General features: G+C 43.5%; 1 protein-coding gene across 12 annotated transcripts in view; it reads right to left on the bottom strand.

Annotated features, from left to right (window-relative positions):
* TEAD1 (TEA domain transcription factor 1) overlaps nucleotides 1–26803 on the bottom strand; it is a 264671-nt gene that overhangs the window by 16754 nt on the left and 221114 nt on the right. For all 12 annotated transcript variants that reach the window (XM_036862669.1, XM_036862668.1, XM_036862667.1 and 9 more), the window contains 2 exons: nucleotides 23042–23215; nucleotides 1130–1270 (listed from right to left, as the gene is read on the bottom strand). In XM_036862669.1, the coding sequence (XP_036718564.1) occupies nucleotides 1130–1270; nucleotides 23042–23215 (315 nt within the window). The remainder of the gene's footprint in view (nucleotides 1–1129; nucleotides 1271–23041; nucleotides 23216–26803) is intronic.

Genomic DNA, 26803 nt, shown 5'->3' with positions numbered 1-26803 from the left:
CCTGACTATTTCCAGTTGAACATCTTATTTACTTATTTCTGCTGGTGGCTGCACTGTCCTTCTAAGCATAAAACATGTGATCTTTGACTCTTCCTCCTCTTTAATATTTAATATCCAGTCAGTTTCTAAGTACCATTCAAAGTGTCTCCCTGGATTCCCACTACCACCCTTTTAGTAAAGCTCATGACACGTAAGCTTACAGCTACCATCTAGTCAACTCACTTACATCCTCCTCTACCAGCATAACCCTCCTTAACACCATTCTCAGGATGCCCATCCTGTGCTCGGGAAGCTATGAGGGCCTGCAGCATCCCAAATTCTCCTTGTTCAGCCCAAAGTCTTGAAAAACATCTCCTGCTCCCTCTCTCCACCCAATGCATCCTCTCTCTCATGCCTCAACACAAAGTCAGGTAGGGCTCCTGGACATCTGTGAATAAACACCACTCACTGAGCACGGATGAATTGGGTGATGGGTAGAAGACAACGGAAACCACAACTCTAAATGAAATATCACCTGCAAACATTATTCACAAAAAGCAACCCACCCCGGTAAAATGAATATCCATTTTTTGAAGGGGAGGGAGGCATGAACTATAAAAGCCATAAATAGGTTTTTGGTCCCAGTATGTACTGAAATATATTTAAAACAATTAAGATGAAGGGAGTGGAAATGGCAAAAGCAAAAACCAAACTCAAGGCATCAGGGTTCTAGAAGGCAGGTGCCAATCAGCTCAGGACCACCTTGGTTGTTATCAAGATGCCTGGAAGTGCCCTTGAACCTGGAACCTGGGGTAGAAGGGGTACCATCTACTGGGCAGCAGGGTCTATCTCTAACAGATTCCATATCAGCCCCCCTGCATCCCCCCATCCCAAGGCCTCCTGCAGGACTGACACACTGGCAAGCACAGGGCTGGCTTCAGACAGTCGGAGGGCTGGCACAGGATTACTACTGGCCTTCTTTCTTTCAGTTGCTTTCAAATCATTTTGCCTTCTTAGAAGTAATGGGGGGGGGGAGTGGGAGGGGAAGGAGAAGACACTAGAAAAATAAAACCCTCTGCCCCAGTTTAGTTTTAAAGGAAGGCGACAGGCCGCCCTGAATGAAGGTTCCAGCATACAGAGGCCAACTTACCTCTACTTTTTCTACTACTTGCTTCCCAAAGGAGCAAACTTTGGTGGAACAGGTGACTGTCATGTTCTCAGAACTCTCATACTGACTGGTCACGCCGTAAAAAGCCCCGGCATCATCTTGAATACTGCAGTTTAAATCAGCCTGTTGGAAATGAGATGGAGGTGGGGATTACTCTCTCATCGCAGGAGTCAAAGCAGTAACCATCCGGGTAAGACCTCCACCATGCTGGCTGGAGGGCAGTAGAGGGCCGGGGTGGCTCAGAGAGGTGGTGAAGTGACACCCTGCTAGAAACAAGTTCTATGGCTCACTGGTTATTTTTTGAAGAGAATGCTAGTTTGGGCAGTCTTCCCTTGAAATAATGACATGCTGTATGTATGTTTCATTTTACTTTCTTGCATTCAGTATAGAATACTATATATCCTTGTAATAAGAGATTCATGAGGTCTCTGAAATATGTGCAGAAAGCAGTACATGAATTGTATTCATATTCACTAATCTGTAGATATAGTTAAAAGAACAGGAGAATCTGTAGCTGACTGGCCATTTGTTATATATGTAAAAACAGATACTTCATTAACAAATTACAGCACCCAGAGGGGAAATGGTTCCTATTAAAGACTGGCTTACAAAGATGCAAAATAATTAATACAAGTTCCCACTCATTTAACATACTTTTATGATTACTTAGTAAGTGAGGCTCATGCTAGAAACAATACAGGACTATAAGCCAATATGGGATGTACAGAAAGTAGCTTTAATTTAGATAGAAAATAAGTACCATGTCAAAGGTACTCAGTTCGGACAATGGAAGCATTATTTTCAATTAAGGGTATTTACTTTCAGGATGGTTAAGATTTGAACATGTGGAGAAGGGCTGAGAGAACGCTTGCACAGAAGCAGCCTGGAGTGCTTCATTCTAGCTACACCGTGAGGACTAAGGAGACAGGGAGGAATGAGTTTGGAAATGCAACAAGGGCCCAGGTAGAGGAGGGCTAAGTAGGGATATGGGTTGTATCCTGTAGGAAATGGGGACCTCTTGAAAGTGTTGACATAAGGCAATGAGGTGATCAGAGCTGAGCTTCAAGGAGAAATGTCTCAGCGTGGTATAATGTTCACTGCAGAGGGAGGCTGGGAGGCTGCTGCAGTGGCTAGACCACTGACGGACGGTCCCCTTCCCTCAAATATCTACTGACCCTTTCCTGCACACTAGGCACTGGGTGTGGAGCTGGGGATCAACGAGTCCACACAGCTTACGATTTAGGAGGGAGGACATCGCAACAGAAATAAGCACTCCTGAGATGGGCAGAGAGTCATGAGAACAAACAGTGGGGAGGGAGCCCTTGGGGTCAGGGAAGCTTCTGATGATGATGCAGCTCAGATCCAAAGAGAGAAGAGCTGGCATGGGCCGGTGGATCATGCTGTAAGAGAGAGTGTATAAAGGGCGCTTGGCCAGAAACAAGGCTGGAACAGAGACAGCAAGGAGAGAGGGTAGCTGCGGAGGTGGGGGGACGTGGAGGGGTGTGGGGGAGGGGCTTACATCCTAAAACCAAGGGACATACGAGTTTCAAGTACATAGGATAGGGCCAGTGACAGTTTAGGATCAGATCTGCAATCCAGAAAGGCACCCCTGACCACAGCTTGGAGACTCGAGAAGAGAGTGAGAATGGATGAGTGAGGTGTGTTGGGAGGCCTGGAAGAAGTTCCAGATGAGGCATGGTACCTGGGCTACTAGGGTGGCTGCAGAGAAAGAGAGGTGGATCTGACACACAGCGAGACTATATCTTGCGAGGTTTGGCACGTTTTGGCTAGCTAATTTTAATACCTTGACAGGCACTAACCGCCATGAACACCTGAGTCAGCCTATATATATTTTTAATAAGTATCTGTATTTCAATTTCCCTCTTGAATTGAGCATCAGAAAATCTCCATTTCCTTAGGCAAAACTTCGGATATGCTGGCTTCAAATAAAGACAATATACTTTATATTCCCTTTTCTTATGTGCCAAGAAATTCAAAGCTAAATTAAGTGTTCAACTATAGTCATTAACTTATTCTAGGTACTTCTAATAACTACTAACAACAAGTGTCCAGCTCCTGTTACTGGATTCCAATCTACTTTTACTTGTACTTGTCCAGTTTTACATTATCCATAAATTTAGTAATGCTCCCTCACATTTTGTTTTTTGGAATTTTATGGGGCATAAATTGCAAATAATTAAAAACGCTCAGGTGTGTCTTTTGCTCACATTCAAAGGTTTGACATTTAGCTCCATGAGAGAGCAGTTTAGCAGGGAACGATGGAAGTCTTACCCTGAGATCTGTATCTCAGCTCCTTAAGGCTGAAGAGAGGCCCGTGAGTCTACGTGGGCTCCAACCTCCAGTACAGAAAGACAGCAGTGTATCCTAGGCACACAGGAGCTCTGACACTGGGTTGTCATCCAGCCTTACAGGGCGGGTATCATCTGTTGTGAACTAAGAGAGGGCCTTCCAGAACTCTGAGCTGGTCCTGCCACCAGCTGAGAACACAGAGCTCTGAGAAGTGGCTCAGGTGTTTTGTGGGGGTGGGATGACCAGTGATGTTCTTTGTGGGATTGATGCTCTTACTATTATGATGTAGTTTGTGCCAACAAGGTTTAACTTAAAAAAAAAAAAAAAAAGTAAAAATATGCATGTGGTAAGTAAAGGAAAAAAAAACCTGTAATCTATTTCTCAAGTGTCCTTTTAGAGATATTTAGCGTTTAGATATTCAAACATACACATTCCCTATTTTCTGCACAAATTGTAGCATTCTTCTAAACCTGGCTATAAATAAATACTTCTTAGAATTCACATAGTACTGATATAGAATACCAGTTTTTAAAAGAACAGCCCTTTAAAAAACTGAACAGCCACACTTTTTGGTGGCTGCATATTATTCCATTATACAGATGCACCATAATTTAACATGTGCTCTACTGATGAATATTTAGAATGCTTCCCAACAACAATGCAATAATAAGTTAAGTGGAACAGGAAAGGTCCATTATAAATTACTTTTACTTTGTTTTCATTCAATTTTAAAAAATTCCCTGCTTTGAAAACGAGAATTAATGGGCCATAAACACACTGTTAACTAATACTGCAATTTAAACAAACTCATTTTGATGTAATCAAGTTGTTATGAAGGACTGGTGAACAATCAAAAGCAGTCTGGTGTTTGTGGTGTAAGGGGTGGAGTGTGGGAAGGAGCACAGGGAAATTAGCAATGTGCAGGGGAGTCAACAGGAGAGTACATGGGACTGGGTTACTTTTTAAAAACTATCAACTTCAAATTACATCAACTTAACCAGGAGGGAGGTTTCTTAAGAATTGCATCTCAACTCCCTAGGCACAGTGTTTTCTTTTCTTTCATTTTTTTCAATGCTCCATTTTTCACTTTATTTACTTCAGTGGCAGTATTTTTTTATACACAATTTTTAAAGGTTACATTCCATTTACAGTTATTACAAAATATTGGCTACATTCCTGTGTTGTACAGTACATCCTTGAGCCTATCTTACTTACACCCAATAGTTTGTACCTCCCACTCTGCCATCCCTATATTGCCCCCCCGCCCCCATACTGGTAACCACTAGTTTGTTCTCTATATCTCTATAATATATTTTGTTATATTCACTAGTTTGTTGTATTTTTTAGATTCCACATATAAGCGATATCATACAGTATTTATCTTTTTCTGTCTGACTTATTTCACTTAGCATAATGCAATGGCATTATTTTTGACAAGCAAAAGATTTACAATGTAAACAAACTACGAGTCTTAAAATCTAAAGCAAGCATAGAAATAAATATACAAAATCATCCATCCATACATACAAATTCAAAATGTCACCCAAGTTCAGAATGGCATTCACCATAATTTGATGTTAGCAAAATGGCAGAAAATTTTCACAGCTTTTGTGTTTCCACCTCTATGAGTTTCCACGCTTAAGTAATACTGGTGCTATAGCAGCGGCACACCTAGTAGATCTGACACTTAGAGTGGATCATTTTTAAGACCCCCTTCCTTTGACAAAATTATCTTCAGTAAATAATCAGCACCGTTTCACTGTTTTAAACTTTAAACACAAAAACTCTGAAAGTGGTAACAGAGAATGAAGTAACTCTAGTTCTACTTTTTCGTCTTCATAACTACTGTGCCCATTTCCAAATCACAGAAGCAGCAGCACTGTGCGGAATGCAGCTCCAACGATTCCAAACTGTTAGAACTTACTCTAGAATATAAGACTGAGTCTTGGGGCTTCCCTGGTGGCACAGTGGTTGAGAATCTGCCTGCCAATGCAGGGGACACGGGTTCGTGCCCCGGTCCGGGAAGATCCCACATGCCACGGAGTGGCTATTCCCGTGAGCCACAACTACTGAGCCTGCGCGTCTGGAGCCTGTGCTCCGCAACAAGAGAGGCCGCAATAGTGAGAGGCCCGCGCACCGCGACGAAGAGTGGCCCCCGCTCGCCGCAACTAGAGAAAGCCCTCGCACAGAAACGAAGACCCAACACAGCCAAAAATAAATTTAAAAAAAAAAAAAAAAAAAAGACTGAGTCTTTAATCACATGTGTTATTAAAGAATAAGTACCATAATGGATAAGCAATATAAGTGTGCTAGTTTGAAGCATATATATATGTGTCTATACATATATACGAAATAAAATATATATGAAATATATATACGAAATAAAAGCCCAACACAAACTTTACCAGTTGTTTAAGGCTTAGGCCAACAAAGGATTTTGTCTTTTTGAGGAATATTTTATTGATAGCATTGTTTAGAACTGCGGGCACAGTGTGATAATAAAAATGACAACCATTTTTAGATGGTTTTGCCATACAAACTTCTCTGCAATGAACCTCCTTAATGCCTGCACCTGGGGCAGACCATTCCCACCCTCTCACCTTTGGTTCACCACTGTCCCTTAGAATTCCGTAAATAATTTAATTAGTTTTAATTCGGAATGGATGACCCGTAGGTACAATGACAGGAAGTATCAAAAATGAAGGTATTCAAGAATTCACATTATGAAACTCCACCATCTGAAACAATCTCAACAAAGTATGAGTTTTAAAGTTGTTAGGATTAACTTTTTTACATAAAATTCAAGTAGAACATACATTCAGAGAAGTGTACAAATCACAAGTTTACAGACTGATTAATTTTTATAAAGTGAACACACCCATGTAACCAGCACCCAGATGAGGAAATAGAAGCCCCCTCATCCATGCTCCCTTTCTGTACAGTCAAACCCCCCATGTCACAAGAGTAACCTTCATCCTAAAATACTGTACGTTAATCTTGTCTGGTTTTGTGAACGTTTCACGAGTGGAATCACATAGTGTTGACTCCTCTGTGTTTAGTTCTATTTGTGCAGCATTACAGTGTGAGAGCCTTCCATGCTGTGGTGTGTAGTTAATCTATCCTTGTCACTGTAGAGTACTCCACTGAATGGACTACACCACCACCTATCTCTTCTACGGATGGACATTTACAATGTTTCCAAATTGAACCTATTATGAAGAGCGCTACTCTGAACATTCAGGGATACGCATTTGATGAACTCATGTGTGCACTCCTGTTAGGTGTTCCTAGGAGTGGAACTGCTGGTCATGAGATCTATGTGCATTTTCAGCTTTCATTTAGATAAAAGGAACAGATGGTTTTTGAATTATCTTGCTTTTCTTAAAAAAGTTTGAGACAACTTTGATTTAATTATTAGTGTATATTTAATAGGTTAGATTTTAAAAGACTTCTCAACTAACAGTAAATAAGCAATTTGCTATTACAACTGCTTTGCAGTTACTTTTGAACATGGAAAATAATTACACAGCCATCCAACCATATCACAGTTGTTCTTTGGGAATTTTCTAGGAGGAGGTATTGATGTGAAAGATAATTATCTGTCAGCTGATGATATTATGAATATCCCAGAAAGAAATATGGTCACTGAACTCCCGTGGAGCAAAGGTAATATCAAAGAAAGAATGCTAACATTAAATCAGCAGCAGAGGAGGCAAACTCTGTAATGAGTCTACGATTTGTGCTGAGTTCATTATCCACCCTCTCGACTCATTTTTCCCAACTGAAAACTCAGGGCAAACCTATTTCATATAGTTCTGAAGGCAAGAAAATGAGGGAAAAAGTGCTGGTATCAGACACACAAACTATTTTTGCCTAATCAGCTCTTATCTGATCACAGGATATTTTCTAAAAGCAAATAAATATAAAAATCCAAGAAACAGGGACTTCCCTGGTGGTGTAGTGGTTAAGAATCCATCTCCCAATGCAGGGGACACGGGTTCGAGCCCTGGCCCGGGAAGATTCCACATGCCGCGGAGCAACTAAGCCCGTGCGCCACAACTCCTGAGCCTGAGCTCTAGAGCCCACGAGCCACAGTTACTGAGCCCATGTGCTGCAACTACTGAAGCCCGCGTGCCTAGAGCCTGTGCTCTGCAAAAAGAGAAGCCACCGCAATGAGAAGCCTGTGCACAACGAAGAGTAGCCCCCGCTCGCCACAACCAGAGAAAGCCCGCGCATGGCAACAAAGACCCAATGCAGCCAAAAATAAATAAATAAATAAATAAATAGATTAATTAATTTTAAAAAATCCAAGAAACAACTAGAACCCAGCAAACTTATCTTCCCAACAAATTCCAAATTCAAACGATATCCTATCCTCTGGGGATAAGCCAGCTGTTGGGGCCCAGGGCAGGCCGTTCCAAAATGTGCCTCAATGGCATACTTGATTATTTTCGATTAAAGTTACTTAAGAAACAACCAACGGAAGAGGGACACTCTGACCCTCCCCTTGGTCTCCCTGAAAGCAGGAAATAAATCTCTCATATGAAAGGTATACTTCCTGCATCTGGAGGTAGAAGGACACCCTTATCGCCAGAGATAGAGAATTTAGTGCCAAGAAGCCTTTTAAACAAACCTTGTTACTTTAAAAATTTACTTCCCCAAGCCCAAGCCCTGTTTAGATTCTTCACTAATTAAGCACCCCAAACCTACGTCTCTTTGTCCTGTGATTCCTCACAAATTTATCGTTTGTCTAAAAAGTATAATAGATGCCTGCTTCAGCCACTTCTTAGGTCCCATTTCTGTGTGAACTCCATTGCCATGAATTAAAAATTTGTTTCTTTTTCTCCTATTAATCTGTCTTGTGTCAATTTTATTTTCAGTCCAGCCACAAGAACTCAAGAGGGGTAGAAGGGGAAATTTCCCCCTCCCTAGCTGGTCATAGGCCATGTTCTAAAAGGAAAAAAACCCCAAAAAACAAAAAAACAAGCGCCTTGCCGATGTGACTGGAGAGAGCAAGTCCAGGCAAACAGGCCCTTCTAAGGAATCTTTGCCCATTTTGCCCTAGAACAGAGACCCTCCATATGAACTGGGTTCAGAGACCAGCTCCTTCTCCTACCACCTAAGGCAGGAGTCCTTTCTACAGTAACCTGACCTGCGCTGCCTTCTGGCTAAATACTACCTTCAGATACAGGAAAATCATTACTTTAATAAAATACTCACCATGTCCCGGGCAGACCTAATTGTTAGAGAGTTCTTTATCCTGTTGTATTAGTCTTCTACTGCTGCTTTAACAAACTATCACAAATTTAGTGACTTAAAACACCACCAATTTATGATCTTCTACTTCTGTAGGTCGGACATCCAATATGGGTCTCACCAGGCTGAGATCAAGTATTGGTGGAGCTGTGTTCGTTTCTGGAGGCTCTGGGGAGGGATCGGGTTCTTTGCCTCTTTCAGCTTCCACATTCCTTGTCTCTTAGCTCCTTGCCCCATTTTCAAAGCCAGCAACACCAGGCTGAGTTCTCACACTGCCAGCTGTCATCTCTCTAGACCTCTTCTCTTGCCTCCCTCTGCCACTTTTAAGGAAACTTGTGATTTACCCACTCACATAACCCAAGATATTTCCCTGTCTGCTCTTAGCGACCCCCACTCCCCCTTTCCATGTAATCTAACACATCCCCTAACACTGTGATAAGAACTCGGACACGCTGCTGCCTACCACACCCGTTAAGTTGCAATCGGCTTCCCAGCCGCTTCCACCTACAGCTCTGCCTTCTGGAATCACGCAGGCCTAAGAACACTGCTGTAAGACAATCCTGCAACCGTCTTTCATTTCCCCCCTCATCTCACCTTTCCACTCCCCCTTCTCACCCACAGAGTTCTTCAGGTCCTATCTGCTTCCTAGGATCCAAGTTCCACGTTTATTTTTATTTATTTTTAATTAATTAATTAATTAATTAATTTATGACTGTGTTGGGTCTTCGTTTCTGTGCGAGGGCTTTCTCCAGTTGTGGCAAGCGGGGGCCACTCTTCATCGCGGTGTGCGGGCCTCTCACTATCGCGGACTCTCTTGTTGCGGAGCACAGGCTCCAGACGTGCAGGCTCAGTAATTGTGGCTCACAGGCCCAGCTGCTCCGCGGCATGTGGGATCTTCCCAGACCAGGGCTCGAGCCCGTGTCCCCTGCATTGGCAGGCGGATTCTCAACCACTGCGCCACCAGGGAAGCCCTCCACGTTTATTTTTACTAAACTCCATCCTGACTTCAGACCTCCCTTCCATCTAGTCCAGAGACTTGAGAATCCTGAGTCTTCACTTGTCATCATCTCATCTCAGACACCTGACGGACAGCACGGACAGCGGTCACTCCTCTGCGTCTCACTTTCCTCATCTCTAACCTCAGAGAAGATCAGTTTCCAAAGGCCACCATTGTGATGAGAAGAGAGAACGTATACGAGACCCATCTGTAAACGGAAACGTGCCACATAAACGTAAACGATGACCACTCCTGTCAACCCAGGGACTTCAACACAGACCTGGACAGAGATTAAAGACAGAGCCTCAAGTCACATCTCCAGAGGTGTGACCCAAAGTAGATGGTGGTTCATAGCCAACAAACAAGATAAAAGCTTTCCCCCCAGAGCCAGTCTGAGTCCCAATCCATGCTTATCAGGTGAGCAGCACAGATGCAGCAACGGCTTTTTTCAAACAGAAAAATTAGTACTTTTTCTGATTTGTGAGTTTATAACAAGCCTTAGGTTTTAGACATAACTGCTCAAACAGGTACAAAATTACAATCTTTCCCACAAAGATATGATTAGAGATGTCATGAAATCCTGCCTGGAAGCAAAAAAGGCCATCATTAATAAATGTGTGGGGAATGAATTAAAAACTTGAGGATCTATATGTGGGCAAGTCCTGGAAAACAGTGTAAGGTCGAAGTAGAAGCAGGTTACAATGCTAGGCAGAGAAAGCTGACTGCACCAGACAGCAGGGAAACAAAAAAGTGAAACATTAAATTTCCTCAAATTCTTCCCTAAATAATCCTTCTCTTACACGCTTGTTACTTCTGCAGCTGAGACATGTAAGTCACAAGACAAGACTTCGGCTTGGTTTCTCCTCTGTCACCTCTCACTCAGCGAGTGTATTTGTTCATGGATGTGTTCCACTGCTTCATTTCATGTTTTTGAAATTGAAGAAGAAGAAAAAAAAAAAAGCAATATTCTTCAAAGAATGATTCTTCCCATTTCATGGGTGAGGAAAACAAGGCCTAGCCCAGTTACGTAGGATCCAGAGCCCTCTGAGGGGAGGGCTGGGCCAGGGAAGCGGCTCTGCAAAACCTCAGGCTTCTGGAAACCTGGCTCCAGGTGCCTGAAGGACAGGGAAATGAGCGTGAGGGTTGCCAAGGGCGGAACGGAATGGTGCAGCTCAGGCAGAGGCATCATTTGGCTGACGACAACTACTTTGTCACTGGCCTCAGAAAGAAAAGGCCTGCAGGAGGAAAGAGGGAGCAGGTCAGTCCAAAGGCGGGGAGAGGGCTTGGGCCCCGGGCAGGGAAGGAGCAGGCTGCAGACACTCCCTTCCCGCCCGCCTCCCCCTTCCACCTGGAGGGCTTGGCAGGGCTGGGCGGGAATTACTTGGTTGCAAAAATGAAAACATCAAGAGGATTGTCCCTGACAAGAGACAGTATAATAGGCACTGACGGATGCAAGGAGACGCTGGCATTTTCAAACCACTGCTTTGAAACTCTCCTCTTCATCTTCTCCCAGCCACGATCAAAGGACCAAGATTTCAAATTGTGAAGCAATTTCTTCCAATGGCAGCATCTGGCTCCTTGGCAGGCAGCGCTGGGAGCCGGGCCCTGTCGTGGGCGTCCATCCAGGCCTGCCACGTGGTGAGGCTCGGCCAGGCAGGGCACCACGTGGGCCTTACAGCTGCTCCCCCAGGCGCGCCGTGAGCCGGCAGGCAGAAGTGCTCCAGGAGGCAGCCCGGGCAGGGGACTCTTGAGGCTGCTGTCTGCTCCCCAACCCTCCCGCCTGACTCATCTGCACGCATCTGCCCCGGTGGCTTCGGAGGCCTGGGGTGCGGGAAGCTGGGATGACTGTGGGACAGCTGCCACCCCCCCTCCCCACCCCCACCCCGGGGCAGGTCGACTTGCATTTGGGGAGAGCGAGAAAGCTGCCCAAAGGGAAGGGAGCCTTTGAGGGTGTTCACTTCGGGGCAGGGGCCATGGGGCCATGGTGCCCCTGCCCGGTGCAACAGGACGCAGCTGTAGCTCTCCGGCCACAGCTGTTTTAAATAAGAATAAGAGGCATAAACTCAGCCCCCCGCCCCCCGCCCCGCTCTTCAAGTTACTTCCCACGAACTACGGCATATATTTACATCTACAAAATAGAAGATTTTAAAAAACAACCACCAAGAGCCCCTTTATAGTGCAGATCGGCACCCCATTTGAATTTCATCAACATTTAGTACTTCAAAGAATCTTAAAAGCTTGCTCTAATTACAATGGGCACTGCTTGAAAGACTGGCTGTTTGCATTGCAAATTCCTACAAATACTGGCATTCATTAAAAAAAAATTCAATTAATATCGCCCACACAACCAGGTAACTGCCACTGGTGACTTCACACAGTAGCTGGGGTGAAAGAGCGAAGGTCAGGCCCTAGTACGAAGCAGCCGCACAGGCCAGTTCTCTCCAATGGAGGCAGTTAATGAGTCCTGGGTGCCCAGCTGAGCTGGCCCTTCACCCAGCGCATTCATCAGGCATGCGAACGTCGGTCAGAGACCACCTTTTCCAGACCAGAAAACAAGGCCTTCTTCTGGTCTGGAGCTTTTGTGCATGAACAGTCTTACATAGAACAATAACAACAAATCAATCAACTAATTAACAAGTGTAGAGTTGCCAAATAAAATAACAGGCTGCCTGGTTAAATTTGATTTTTATATAAACAACATACTTTTTCGTAGGGGTAGGGACATATCCCTTTGTCCCAAAGATGGCACGGGACAGACACTAAAAAGGTATGCGTTGTTTACCTGAAATTCAAATCGAACTGGGTGGTTTGAATTCTTATTTGCTAAATCTGGCAACTCAGAACAATTCACCTTTACCAAAAGAGAATAACAAAAATTGGGACTTACCCTCAAATTTTCATTGCTGTAAGGAGACATCTTATACTCAAAATATTTTTGAGTGGGAAAAAAATGAAGCTGCTGAATAACACATGGAGCACAATATTTCTTTTAGTAAAAACAAACGGTGTATGTACAATGTTTGTAGATGCATATAGAAAGTCAGGAAGGGTACAGGGCTGGTGGCGGTCGGTCTCACTTTTTCTTCTATAGTCTTTGGAACTGCTTGGAAAATTTAATAAGCTTCTCTTGCTTTGGTAATGTAAACAGTACATTAAAATGGGGGTGGATGGGTAGGGTGTACTTTGCATCTCTACCTTCACAGGGAGAGGGAATTTCACACATCACCAAGGGTATAGGTCCAGTTTTAGACAACTGACCAAGATGCTTGAGGGGTTTATGACTACGTCCAGGTAATCCACTTACTGCTTGCAAAACTGGGTCTGGAAATAAGCAGCCACACCCTGATTGTGCCACTTCAATTCTTTCCTTCTCAAGCTTTTCTTGGTGATGGTTACAGAGTGAAGCTAACTGTGCCTCCGTGAACAGGGTGAATGCTGGGAGGTGCAGGTGTACCACACGTCTGCTTTCCCCTGGGCTTCTGCTTAGCAGCAGCTCTTGGGGACACAGTGGCTCTGCATCTCAGCCTGTAACCACGGCACGGAGCAGAGTTAAACAGCCCCATGAAGGAAAGAATGGACCCCTGACCTTGGCTTTGTTAGCAACCACTGAGCCCAATGGCCCAGGAGAGAAAGCATTAGAGGAACAGCTGTCAGATGGATTCTCCCATGAGGTTAAGGGAATTCCCAATTTAGATTCTGCCTAGATGTCCTGAAGAGTTCAAGGTTAAAAAAAAAAAAAAAAGTATCCGTGGCGGGACTGAGGTCGAGGGATTGAGGGATAAGCAGAGTGAGCTTCTGCTACCAGCTTCCAGGCTGTCCTATTCTGCCTTATGTTTTCAGGGGATTCAGAAAGACTCTTTTAAATAGTCACTGCCATGGAGATCGTTTCCACCCTCAACTCTCACCATTCTCCAGGTTCTGTGAGGTCCAGCGGCCCCCAGGACCTTCTGTCAACTCTCAGTAGGACTCCTGGTCTCTGCACAAGCATCCACCTGCCTTGAAAACTCCTTCCCACTCTCCTTCCATTGATTAAGTTCTTTCAAGATTCAGCTCAAATGCCACATCTTTGTGAGGCCTTCCAGAATGTTCTCAGGCAGAAAGAGCTCCTCCTCTACCTCTGTGCTTCCACATTTCCACTAGAGCCCCTATCCCACAGTGTGTCTGCCATCCCACACCAGACCCTAAGGTCTGCCTCTTACTCATGTCTGCTTCCCCAGCTTTCTAGGAGCAAAGTAGAAATCAGTGAATTGACTGATTTGTTGAATGACTCACTGGTGATGTGTATATTCATTACTAATGCAAATGATTAAACTATTTCTATAAGAACCTAACAACTCCAGAGAGAGCCTGGAAAGGTTTTTGTGTGAATCTCTTGAGGTCTCCTCCTACCCCCTTTCTGTAAATTCCTTGAGAAATTTATTCAACAAACTGTCAGATGCCTATGATATCTGCCCACACTATCAGAGCTGGCCAAGTGACAATTATAGGACCCCATGTACAGCAATTCCTCTAGGTGTACTGAGTGAAATAACTCTTCATCAACTGAATTAAAAAAATAAGTAAATAAAATAAAAAAATAAAAAACTGTTGAAAATCTGCTATATACATTGCACTGCTGGATAAACAAATGTTATAGATAGGATCCTTGCTCCCTGGGGATGGCTTACAAAGTTTAGGGCACAGGGCTGGGAAAACAGGAAGGAAGCAATAATAGACAGCAGTCAATGCAGAAAGCGCTAACAAGCTCCAGATATTTTTCTCATAAAATCAAACCAAAATGGGTTGGATGTGCAAGGTTACTGACTGACCACCATGCACCCTCCAACCCCCATCCTTCTACATGAAATATCAGAACCTGCTATCCAAAGATGATTTTTCAAAAAAACAGACCCTGGTGAAGATAATCATAGGGTCACAGTCTACCGAAGAGAATTTATCATGTATTAGCCCCATTAAGTACCTCTAAACATGGTATTTCTTGCTAATCTTCCTTCCACTACATCATTCCATTACTTCCTATTGTTCACATAATTTCAGACCTTAACACTGTTGTGAGAAGAGACAAGTAGAGAGAAAGGGAAAGATTGTTGAACTGAAAGGCCCTTTCCTTATTGATAACCGTTTAAAACATGTGGGGAGCAAATTATTCCATTTTGCTAATGTCCTTTTCCATGAATTGCAACAGGGACATTTGGTTCCAAATGATAGACTCAAGTCTACAATTCCAGCCTAAACCATGCAGAATCCAATTAGAAACAGGCTGAAACTCCGGAGGGGGTCTATCTGGCCAGTTTACATGTGCACCCAGTTTCTTCTCCCTAAATAAAGCCCAGTTGTTTTATTTCTAGTGCCTGTCATTTTGTCCAACAAATGTCATTTCGTTCCTACCAAGATAAAAACATCTTCTAAAGGCTGCCCTCTTTCCAGATAATTCGCTTTCCATTTCTGTTTTATAGTATCTTCTCACATCTGCTCTGGTTAGTAAGACTAGCCTTGCTTTTTCTTCCCCCAGAAAAATAGGTTAAGGAAGTAAGTTGAATGACTATGAATAAATTGTTAATTGTTTGCACTGGATGATCATAATCCCAAGAATCTTAAAAAGCAAAGCATAAATAGCCATAGGGTAACATGGAGTATATCCTGATTTCTAACATACCCCTAATTTAGTAATGATTTGAGAGAAAAAAGAAATATTATAATTAAGAGTTTGTTTCTTAACCACAGGATACAGATCCATACAATTTCATTTTCATATTATTTTCTTCTTTATTATTCCAAACAAAGTTTGAGAGTAAGCCTTCATCATCCTAATGATTCTTCTGAATAGTTTTTGGCTGTAAGGTTTATAAGTAACATGTTAGTGACACGGCTTTCTTTGAACCAGTGTCCCCAAGTTTGACACTCTTGAGGACTGTTAGGACAGAGAATAGAATTTTGAGGCTCCTCCAAAAATATTAGTTTCATTGCATTTTTTAATTTGGTTAAATACATCATTTTGTTTATTCCCTTAAGTAAGCTACATGTGGCTGGAAACAAACTTCTTTTGAAAGTGAGCTGCAAGCTATACTTGGGTTTCTGTCTTTCAGGACGCATGACTGAATCACACCTACTTCTTCTAGTTTTGGGGATTCTATGATGAATTCCAAGACAGCTGACATTTTATCTTAAACTAGCTGCACTGTCTGCCATATCACTGGCAACCCACCTGCATGGATCTCAGTACTGACATGAAGCACAGCTCTGTCCACTTGTGGGTGTACATCTTCCTTTCTTAGAGCCCACAAAGCATCTGACCGTTGTTTTATAAGGAAAATAAGGAGCATGGTTTTCTGTCAGTGCAAAATGTTCACTTAGTACAAATCCTGTCCCACACTCTTCCTCAACTATAATAACAATTTCAATGCTGCATCAAACTATAATTTTTCTGAGGCATTTTAATTAGGGATTCAAATTTAAGCTACTAAGTATAGTAGTATACACTACTAGTGCAAGTAATTCAACCAAGGTGACAAGGAGGTGGTGAGATGCCTTTTACACTGCCCAGGGTCGCAAAGGGCAAGTAATAATAACTACATCATGACTTACCCCTCTGTGTAGGGGTGGGCACGGTGCTTATGATGGCCACTGTAAGAAGCATCCCACTTCTATGACTGTTGACATGGGAAGTATATGTCTTAGAATTGAGGGAACACAGTATGTTTAACCTTATTAATAGTTGTTTCTATAGAGAGTGAGGAAGGATTTTAAAGACTTTGAATGGAAAGAAAAAATAACTGCAGATGTAGAGGAAGCCAAAAACCAAAGTGACAACAGAAAGTTGTTTTCTTTTAAATTATGCCACACAAGGCTGATGAAGATGCCTTGGTAGACTCACTATTAACTGCTTGACAACTTTCGAAAGCAACTTGGTTCTTTACACACAGACACAAACTCACATATACCTACACACACACACACACACACACACACTAAAATCCTAATCAATGTCTAATAAGAATGGTTAAATTATGATACACCCAGTAAAGAGGATATTATGTAGTCATTAATAATGGTATTAGGGATCTAATGACATCTAGCTACAGGGAAGGGTGCTGGATAAGGAAGAAAAGCAGGATGCCAGATTTAATGCACTCCTTGGTTGAAACTACATAAACATGTATCACATTAAGCCATATTCATGGTGCATTTAGGAATGAATTAAGAATTATAGATTTCGAAAACTGCCTAGAAGGTTATGATGTTGGCTCTGTAAACATGTGAACACGAAGGTGTTATTCCCCGCACAGGCAGCTACCAGGGCTGCACTGATCTCTCTGCTAAAACTCAGGATCCAACTTGAACTTCCTGGTAACAGTAGTCTACTCACCTTGGTGCCCAGGTAAACAGACACCTGAACGCCCCATACTGACAGGCCTTCACAAAGAAACTACACTGCTTCACTTCAGGTACCTGCACTGGCTTCCACGCATAGACGTCGTGGAAAGCACATGGATTCCGGAGTCCAGCAGATCTGGCATCAATTAGCTGTGTGACTTTGCAGAAATCACTCTGCCTCTCCATGACTCAGTTTCTTTATGTGTAAAGTGGGAATAATCACATGTACCTCACAGGGTTTAAATAGTACCAAGTACGTGCTTATGCCTAGTCCAGGGCCTGGCTCAAAGGAGGAACTCATTAACAGCCACGGTCACACACTGCTGAAAAAGAGAGGAGCCCCTTCCCTCCTGCTCCAGCAAATTCACTTTCCTCTCTTTGTAATGAGATGTGGAGTAGAATTAAAATGCACAAGAGTGAATAAAAAATGCACAAGAGTGAATAAAAAGTAGGCAAGAAGGAAGAGAAAGGAAATAAACAGGAGACTGTCATAAGAGGAAGAAGTTAAAGAACAAAAATTAAAAAGGCAAAATGTAGAGAAAGTTGCTTAACAGTAAAAAGAATCCTATTACTCTCTTGGCTCAAAAATTGCTGAAACCACTGACTGCTCCCTATGACTGATACAAATGAACCCCCCTGATTCCTCTCTCTCCTCATTTTCCACCCACCTGTGTTTCCTATATAAGTGAGGGCCCAGCTGCAAAGCACCTTGATGTACCTGAACACACCTTAACTAGCCTTACATGTCCCTTGTTTTGGTGCTTCCCACCGGTCCCTTACCTGCCATACTCACTGCCATCTCTCCCTATCCTAATACTTGCTGACGTAACGGTCAAAGGAGGAGGTGACCCCTAACATCTCTCCGCTGGGACTGTAAAGTAGTACAACCACCTTAGAAAACAGTTGGGCAGTTTCTTAAGCTAAACACGGAGTTACCGTAAGACCCAGCAACTCCACTCCTGCATAGCTAGCTGCCCAAGAAAAACGAAACCATGTGTCTACACACAGACTTGTCCACAAAGACCTCATAGCAGAATTATTTATAAAAGCCTAAAGTGGAAACAATCCACAAGTCTATCAACTAGTGCATGGATAAGTAAAATGCAGTCTATCCATACAGTGGGATAGTATTCAGCGACAGAGAGCAGCGAATTACTGACTCAGGCTACGAAAACATTATAAGCGAGAGAAGCCAGATGCCAACAACCACACACTGAATGATTCCATTTACATGAAATGTCCAGAAAAGGCAAATCTGTACAGGCAGAAAGTGGATTAGTAGCTGCCTGGGCCTGGAAGTGGGAATAGAGACTGACTGCAAATGGGCACTGGGCATCTTTTTGAAATGATAAAAATATTCTAAAATTTAAGAGTGGTGATGACCACAAAACTCTGCAAATTTTTCTAAATATCATTGACTTGTACACAGAAAATGAGTAAAATTTTATGGTATGTAAATGATACCTCAGTAAGGCTCTTAAAAAAAAAAAAAAGGTCTCCCCAGATGCACAGCCATTCACAGGGGCCCTTGGGTGTCCCATACCATTAAGGCTCACAGGGTGGAGGGGCACCCACACTGGCATCTGTGGCTCTGCCATTCACTTGTGTTTTGGGGCCTGAGTCCTGGGGGGCCAGTCAGAGTCTTCCACCCTGAAGCCAGTGGAGTGACTGCTAAATGACTCACTGCCATCCCATTTACCTCAGTGTCCCCTGGCAAAGAGCTGGGGTCACAGCTTGGGTATAAGTGCGGGTACCTCAGCTGGACTCAGTATTTCTCCCACAGCAAACTCCTGAGCTGGTCTAGCCTGAATGAGCCCAGATTGGACATGGAGCAATCATTATGAACAAACTAAGAGTCAGCCTGATGGTGACAACCTGGAGACTGCAGGCACTTTGAGAAAGAGGAAAAAGGGAGGAGAAGAAAGGAGACGTGAGGATAGGACCTCTGTTGAAAGGCACTGAATTCACACAAAAATGAAATTCTGTGAAGCAAATTGCTAATATGAAAGAAATTTCAAAAGGAAGATTAAGCCTACTTAAGAAACACCCATTGACATTCAAGGATAGAGAGTCTAAGTGTAATTCATGCTTTCTCAGTCATTAGAGGAAGCCAATGAGATTTCAAGTTGCAGCAAATTGTAAACCTAATTCAAACTGCCTTTCCTCATTTATTCTAACATAGGCAGAACTGAATTTCTTCATAAAGGTTAAGTACTGCTAACAATTATACTGAAGGAGTGACGTCTTCCATCATATTCATAGAAGACCTCAATTTTAATTCCGCAAATCTTAATTTAATAAACTAATATCTAATCTCAGAGTAATTGTTTCTACATTTGCAAATCTCATACTAGCCACCACACTCTAAACATCTGCAAATCTAGACCTCATTATTTGGGGATTCATGACTGAAGGGTCCCATCACTGAAAGCATTTATTAAAATCATCCCCTGTATAAAATGGAAAATTTTGGAAGCAAAAACAAAAACAACTTTCTAATACTTTGCATTCCACTTTATAGTCAAACAACATGCTGACCATAAGAAATCTTATCATTAAAATCCAATACTGTATAGAGGACTTCCCTGGTGGTCCAGTGGTTAAGAATCCACCTTCCAATGCAGGGGACGTGGGTTTGATCTCTGGTCGGGGAACTAAGATCCCACGTGCCGCAGGACAACTAAGCCCGTGAGGTGCAACTACTGAGCCCACGCGCCACAACGAACACCCAACGCAGCCAAAAAAAAAAAAAAGAAAACAAAAAAACCAATACTGTTTAATTTGAAAGCACTGAAAATGGCTTATTTTTATCTACAATTTCTGATTAATTTTAATTCATTTGGGTAGAACAGTCTCTTTTTATATCCTTCACAATAGTGGCTCTCAAACTTTTGATCTTGGGACCCCTTTTCCACCCTTAAGATTTACTGAGGACCTCAAAGAGCTTTTGTTTCTGTAGGTTATAGCTGGCTGTATTTTCCACATCAGAAATTTAAACTGAGAAAAATTTTAAATATTTATTACCTAATTTAAAAATAATATTAAGCCCATTGGATGTTAACATATATCTTTTTAAAATTAGACATACCTATATTTTAAAAAACAACAAAAATTAGTGAGAAGGATAGCACTGTTTTACATTTTGCAAATCTACTTAATGTGTGGCTTAATGGAAAATACCTAGACTCTCATACCTGCTTCTAAATTCAATCTGTCATGATTTGTACTTCAACTTTTGGTTGAAGTACATGAAGAAAACCCAGCCTCACATAAATGTGTGGCTGGAAAAGGGAAGAGTATTTTAATAGGTTCTTCAGATAATTGTGGCCATTTTTCTTTGACACTACACCAAAACTTGACAAGCGGTAGTTTTTAAAGGTTGGCTATAGTGTGGAGTCTGAAACCATATCAATGAACTTTTCACACTCTGTTACATTAAAATCCATTGGTTTATCTTACACAGTATAAAAATAAAATACCACATTTGTTAATATGACCGTGGATTCCAACAGAAAAGTCTTTTAAATATTGGGAAGCTGTCAAGTTCACCAAAGTGGATACAAGTTTTCCAAAATTCTTATTTTTACTTGAAAGCTCAAATTTTATCTTTGGCAACAAAAATTATCAGTTGTTTTCCTTGATGTAGCAGGCAGGCTCACTGCGTTCATTTTCAGTGTGTACTCTAGGTTCAAGATATAATAAACCTCATAAAGGGCATTCTTGGTGTGACTGATTTTTTTTTTTTTTTTAAATTTAAACTGTGCGGGCTTCCCTGGTGGCGCAGGGGTTAAGAATCCTCCTGCCAATGCAGGTGACACACAGGTTCGATCCCTGGTCTGGGAAGATCCCACATGCTGCAGAGCAACTAAGCCAGTACGCCACAACTACTGAGCCTGTGCTCTAGAGCCCGCAAGCCACAACTACTGAGCCCGTGTGCTGCAACTACTGAAGCCCACGTGCCTAGAGCCCGTGCTCTGCAACAAGAGAAGCCACTGCAATGAGAAGCCCGCACGCAGCAACGAAGACCCAACACAGGCAAAAATAAATAAATGAAAAATAAATAAATTTATTTTTAAAAAGCCCCCAAAAACTGTGCATGCAACCCAGCCCAACTGATCCAAGGCTTCAGCAGTTTTACCCTATTATGTTTGAACCATCAATGCGCACATCAGCAGAGTTCAAAAGGAAAATAATATCTCAGTGTTATAATGAAAATAGTTTTGACCTTGACAGCCCATTGAAAGGATACTGAGGAACCCCCTAAGGGTCTGTAGAACACCCTTTGAAAACTGCTGTGTTATCATATAACTGACCCCCAACCACCATTCAAGTCACTAGGTGGCAGCCACTAATTTAGAAAAAGGAAGTGACTGTTTAGAAAAAGGAAGTGCTTTTTCAGGGTGTCCACATGTATTACTGATCCCGAGAACATTAAATTAAGTAGAAGGCTACTTCCACGATCCAAATTCAGTATGGAAGCATGACAAATGAAACCCAATTACCATTCAAGGATTAAAAAAAAAACTAAACGAATTAAATTTAATACGTAAATTTCCTCCCAAGGAACTTAAAATATTAATTTTTCCTTAGTTCATCTGTTTGTTTCCCCCATTGTTGAGTATTTTGTGCCAGGCGCTTGCTTAGCTTCGCAGATATGGAGAGCGACTGACAGACCCTGTGGGTGGGGTCCAGGGGGCATGAAGCAGTCAGGAAACAGAGCAAAGGCACTTTAGTCAAACGGATCTGATTTCAAGCCCCAGGTCCCCACCCTGGTGCAGCCTGTACTTTGTAATCTCTGGGTCTCTGTTTTCTTAGTTGGATATGAGGCAAATTCCAGTCAACACTGGGAAGACTGGATAAAATGCATGTAAAGCATGAGCACAGCTCCCGGCCCACAGCAGGCATTCGATCAGTGAAGTCACCATTATGAATAGGTGCCTGGAAGCAGTCGAGTCCAGAGAGGAGTGGGACACACATCCAAATAATTATGACACAGCATGGGAACTGAGTAAGCACACAACGCGATAGGACTAAAAGAAAAATCAACCATTTGTTTAAGTGAGGAAGGTGCTATAATAAAGAAGCCACCACCTCAAAAGAAGGAGGGAAAGGAGGAGAAGTAAAAAGTCCATCCACTCACACACAAAGGCGGGCCGTAGGACAGACAGCAAGGGAAACACCCGGAACCAGCTCTTTTAGGGCCTTTAATGCCACGCTAAGAAGCGCAAACATTTGAAGCCATTTTCTTTTTATTCTTGTCAAGACTGAGGAGTTATAAACGCTCAGTGCCAGGAGGTCCTCTGCTCTTAAGCCCCCAGTACACACACATTATCCTTACGCTTGCTGTGACATCCCTGACCCAACAGCAGTCCCCTGGCCCGGGCCTGACTAGTGGAGAAGGGACAGCAAAGCTCTCCTCAGAGGCCGGGGGACAGCAGGAAGCCCCAGCAGCTGGGGGAATGTGCCCTTGGTGTTTTAAAGCACAAATGAGGCACGTAATGGGCAGAGCCATTTTGTATTCTCTCTGACACTTATAAAATCTTGGAGCATGTCTTCAGCTCCACCCAAGCCCCTTCTTTGCCTCAGGTCCTACGCTCCAGTGGAATTTATAGGTCGCTTTGCTTAATGGTGTGAGAACAAACAGAAAGAGGGTCTAAGTGCCTCACGTCTGCCATTGTGACCCCAGCCATCTGCAGAGTTTCTTGTCATTGCATGAGAGAGCCCTGAAGCCCAAGCAGCTGCCTGTGTCTCTTTGGCAGGGACAGCAAATGCCACCTGGGTCACCACATGGATGTGCCACAAGGCCAGCATGAGGACGGCCCACGGATATGAGTCTGTGATCCCTTGGCGATCCTGCAGATCAGTCAGCGGGAATCCACAGCCAGTGTTCTGCCCTCAAGTGTGGGATGCGACCATTCAGACAAAAACCACTGAAATCACAGCAAGGTCTTACTCACCCAGAATTTTACGAGGAAGAAGGCATTTTGAGGGCCCTTTCCAAACAGTTCCTTTAAGCCACCTTTCTTTTCAGGAAATTTGTCATAAATCTGACGAATGTCCACTGATTCGAGCAATGGGTCACTGTAAGAATGGTTGGCATGCCCAATGTGCACGAAGAGGTGTTTGTTGTACTGTAAGAAACCAACAGAAACATTCCCATTACAAACCCTTTGATCAACCTGGGACACATCCATCTTGAGCTGCATAAAGAGTGGTAGTCTCGAAATCCCGGAATTCCGCCTTGAATAGCCTCGGGTCTGTGCCTTCGAAAAGATGAAGATATTAAGAAAAGCCATTATAGCTTAGGGTTAAAACAATCATTGTCTATTATTACAAGGGCATATATTTTCCCAAGTGCCTAAAAAAGTCTTTTTGTAGACACAGTAGGAAACAACAACTTAAGTTACCCAACTACCAAAGCTAGAAACAATTCCGTTACCCAGTTTTACCTGACTCAAGTGAAAATGACAGTGACACCCTTTGGAGCCCATTATTTACAGTGTAAGTCCAATAAGCGGTATGGGTGTGGTCAGCTAACGCCATCACCCAGAATGCACTTGTCACCCCAGCTCCCCTAGCAACAGCATGAATGCAGTGCTCTGAGCAACGGTACCCACCTACTTCTTCCATCAGGAATAAGAGAGCTGAGTGTCTGCCTCACGAGTCCCCTTAGTAACCAATCTAAAACTTCTGCAAAAGGGCTGGTCAATATGTGACTGTCAGTGCAAAGTTAGAGTCATGGGTCTAGATCATGGAGAGGATTCATGGTGCAGGGCTATACGGGACCAGTAAAAAAAAAGACCAGTCACTCATTCACAAAAACTGAAACAAACAAATCAAAACCCTGGTAAGTCATTTAACTAACAAATGGAAATGCTTTCTTCTCCTTGCTTTGGTATAAGATATGGTAACCGGACCACAAAGGAGTGTGGCAAACCAGTGGTTCTCACCCAGGATGCAGCAGAATCACCACGGAGCATTTAAAAATCACCAATGCCTGGGTCCCACCCAGGCTAAACTGGCATTTCTGAGAATGAGGCCAGGCATCAGTAATGTTTAATGCTTCCTTGATGAATTCCAATATGCAGCCAAGTCGGAGAACCACTGGCCTAAACTCTATACTCCAGCCCCCCCATGCCCGCCTCTCCTGCTGAATAGGCAGCAAGACCAGCCTAATGTGACACAAAGACATCTGGGGTACAGGGGCTCCAGGGAGCTCAGAACCCAACAGGGTTCACAAGAGAAACCCATGTCAGTATTCGCCCACCAATCCCTATTCACTTTTCAAGTTTACGCTGGCGTTTCTCCAACTAGAGTCCTTCCAAGCACTAGTTCCATAGGGAATGAGAAGTCCCAAATGAAAGAAGGCTGCTCCAAGCTGCTCGCCAGCAGTACTGTGTACTGGCTGAGGTGGAATCTGCGCTCAGTCTGCTCCAGCACAAAACTTTGTGCCCACTGCCAATCAGCTATGACACTGGGTAAGTCCCCCCAGCCTCCAACATGGGGACAGTGATGGCACCTACCTCCCAAGGGTGCTATAGGGTTTATTTTTGTTTTTTTTAATCTTTTTGCTTATTTCTTTATTTTTTATTTTATTAAAAAATTTTTTTTGGCTGCGTTGGGTCTCCATTGCTGCGTGCGGGCTTCCTCTAGTTGCGGTGAGCAGGGGCTACTCTTCGTTGCGGTGCGCAGGCTTCTCACCGTGGTGGCTTCTCTTGTTGTGGAGCACGGGCTTTAGGCGCAGGCTTCAGTAGCTGTGGCACGCAGGCTCAGTAGTTGTGGCACATGGGCTTAGTTGCTTCGCAGTATGTGGGATCTTCCCAGACCAGGGACTGAACCCGTGTCCCCTGCGTTGGCAGGCGGATTTTTAACCACTGCGCCACCAGGGAAGTCCCAGTGCTATAGGGTTTAAATGATGTACTGCATATTAAGAGCTTACTGGAGCTCCTCCATTCAACAAACAGTAGACACTAAATAAATGTTAGCTACTATTATGTCTCATAAAACCTCTCTCCTTTGAGGTTCATCTGAATATAACACATTAAAAGCACTGCGGAAGAGAAACATTGTGTAACTTTCTATAGCTCAAAGTTTCCCAAACTTGTTTGCTCACAAAACCCTGTAAATATATCCTGAGGAAGTGCTGGTTTACACCCATGACCTGCTACCCACATGCTGTGGATCTCTGGCCACAATGTGGAAGGGCAGGAGGCCCAATACCCCACCTGGTGCCAGCTGCCCACATACAGGGAGTGTGGCCAGGGCCCAGCACCATCTGGGAGAGGGCTAAGCCCCTCTCCTGCTCAACATCAGAGTGCTATCTTTACCAAGGCTTCCAAAACCCTAAAAGGTATCAGGTAAAATGAAGAAGAGGAACGTGAAGCTCTGACATGGACCCAGCCTCTGGTCCAGCTGTCTGGTGGATTTCAGGATGGCCTGAGACCTGGATGCGGCCACGCGGGAACAGAATATGCTGTGCTGGAAGAAAACTTTTAAAATAAAGTAGAAGCCATTGTCATGTTAGGGAAGTGAGGTTATAGGGAGGGGTGAAGTACCTCTGATCTTTTCAAAATTTTCTCAAATGTCATCGCATCATCTTTTCAATTATAAGCAAACCAAAGCCCACAGAAATGTATGGGGCACTGCTGCTAAGGCGCTTCCAGTCTCATCAGTGGGTAGGAGGAGAAAAAACAACACAGGTGAAGCTGGGAGCACAGACACTGGTGCAAGGCCCTCAGAGATGAGGCGGTGCATGAGGAGGTGATGCCTCGTGCCTGGTCCCTCTGTTGGTCCTCTAGTTACCAGTACAGGAGCAGAGGGCAAAAGGCATTGTTCCTTCATTATCCAGACAACTGGCTGTCTGCATGTCCATCACCCAACCCTTATTATCCAAACCTCGCTTGCAGCAAGCTCCCAGCCCTACCCGGCTTTGAGAGGCACCATTTCTGTCACTTCTTGTGGCGTCTGTAGGCAGTGAGTTTACGGGAAAGAATGGAATACAAGCAGAGCCTTGGGGATACCTGTGAATAGAATCCGAGTCTCTCTGCTGAGCACACCTCACTCCCAGCTCTTCTGCCTCGCCAGCTCCCATGGGCTAGGGAATCCGAGCTGGGGTGAAGTTAAAACTGTTGTAACTCAGGGACCACAGCCCAGACCTCCAGGTGTCAGAGGTCAGGAAGGTGAACAACCGGAGGGTAAAATTTACCGTTCTTCAGTGGGGACCATGAAAGTACAGCTGAAAATCAAGGTGCTGAGTACAAAGCACTCTGGAGCCAGACAAGAACCTGAAATCTCAGTTTTCTCATATGTCCAATGGGGATATATGACTGTCATACAGAACAGGTTGGAAGATTAAAGGAAATAATGCACAGAGGGTGCTCGGCATAGGGCCTAGCATACAAGAAGTGTTCAATAAATCACAGCTGCTAAGATTACTATTGTTGCAGTGTATTATGTGAGATTAACTAGATCCTGGGGTAGAAGCAAAAGAACTTTCCTACTTTAGCTATCCCTCCTGCCTAGCAATGGAAAAATAAACACAAATAAGCCAAGAGCTGGGAGCAAGTTGTGAAGCTACGTGACTGTTAAGATCCTTGATTACGGCCCACCCGTTACAAGCTGCTCGGAGTGTGGGTCTCTCACCTGTGTCTGCAGAAAGAAAGAGAACTGTGTCCATTCAGTGTTTGTACAATGTGCTTTCTATATATGTGACCTCTATA

Source organism: Balaenoptera musculus, chromosome 8 (assembly GCF_009873245.2).
Source record: "Balaenoptera musculus isolate JJ_BM4_2016_0621 chromosome 8, mBalMus1.pri.v3, whole genome shotgun sequence".
NCBI lineage: Eukaryota > Metazoa > Chordata > Mammalia > Artiodactyla > Balaenopteridae > Balaenoptera > Balaenoptera musculus.
This window is presented reverse-complemented; position numbering and strand designations above follow the sequence as displayed.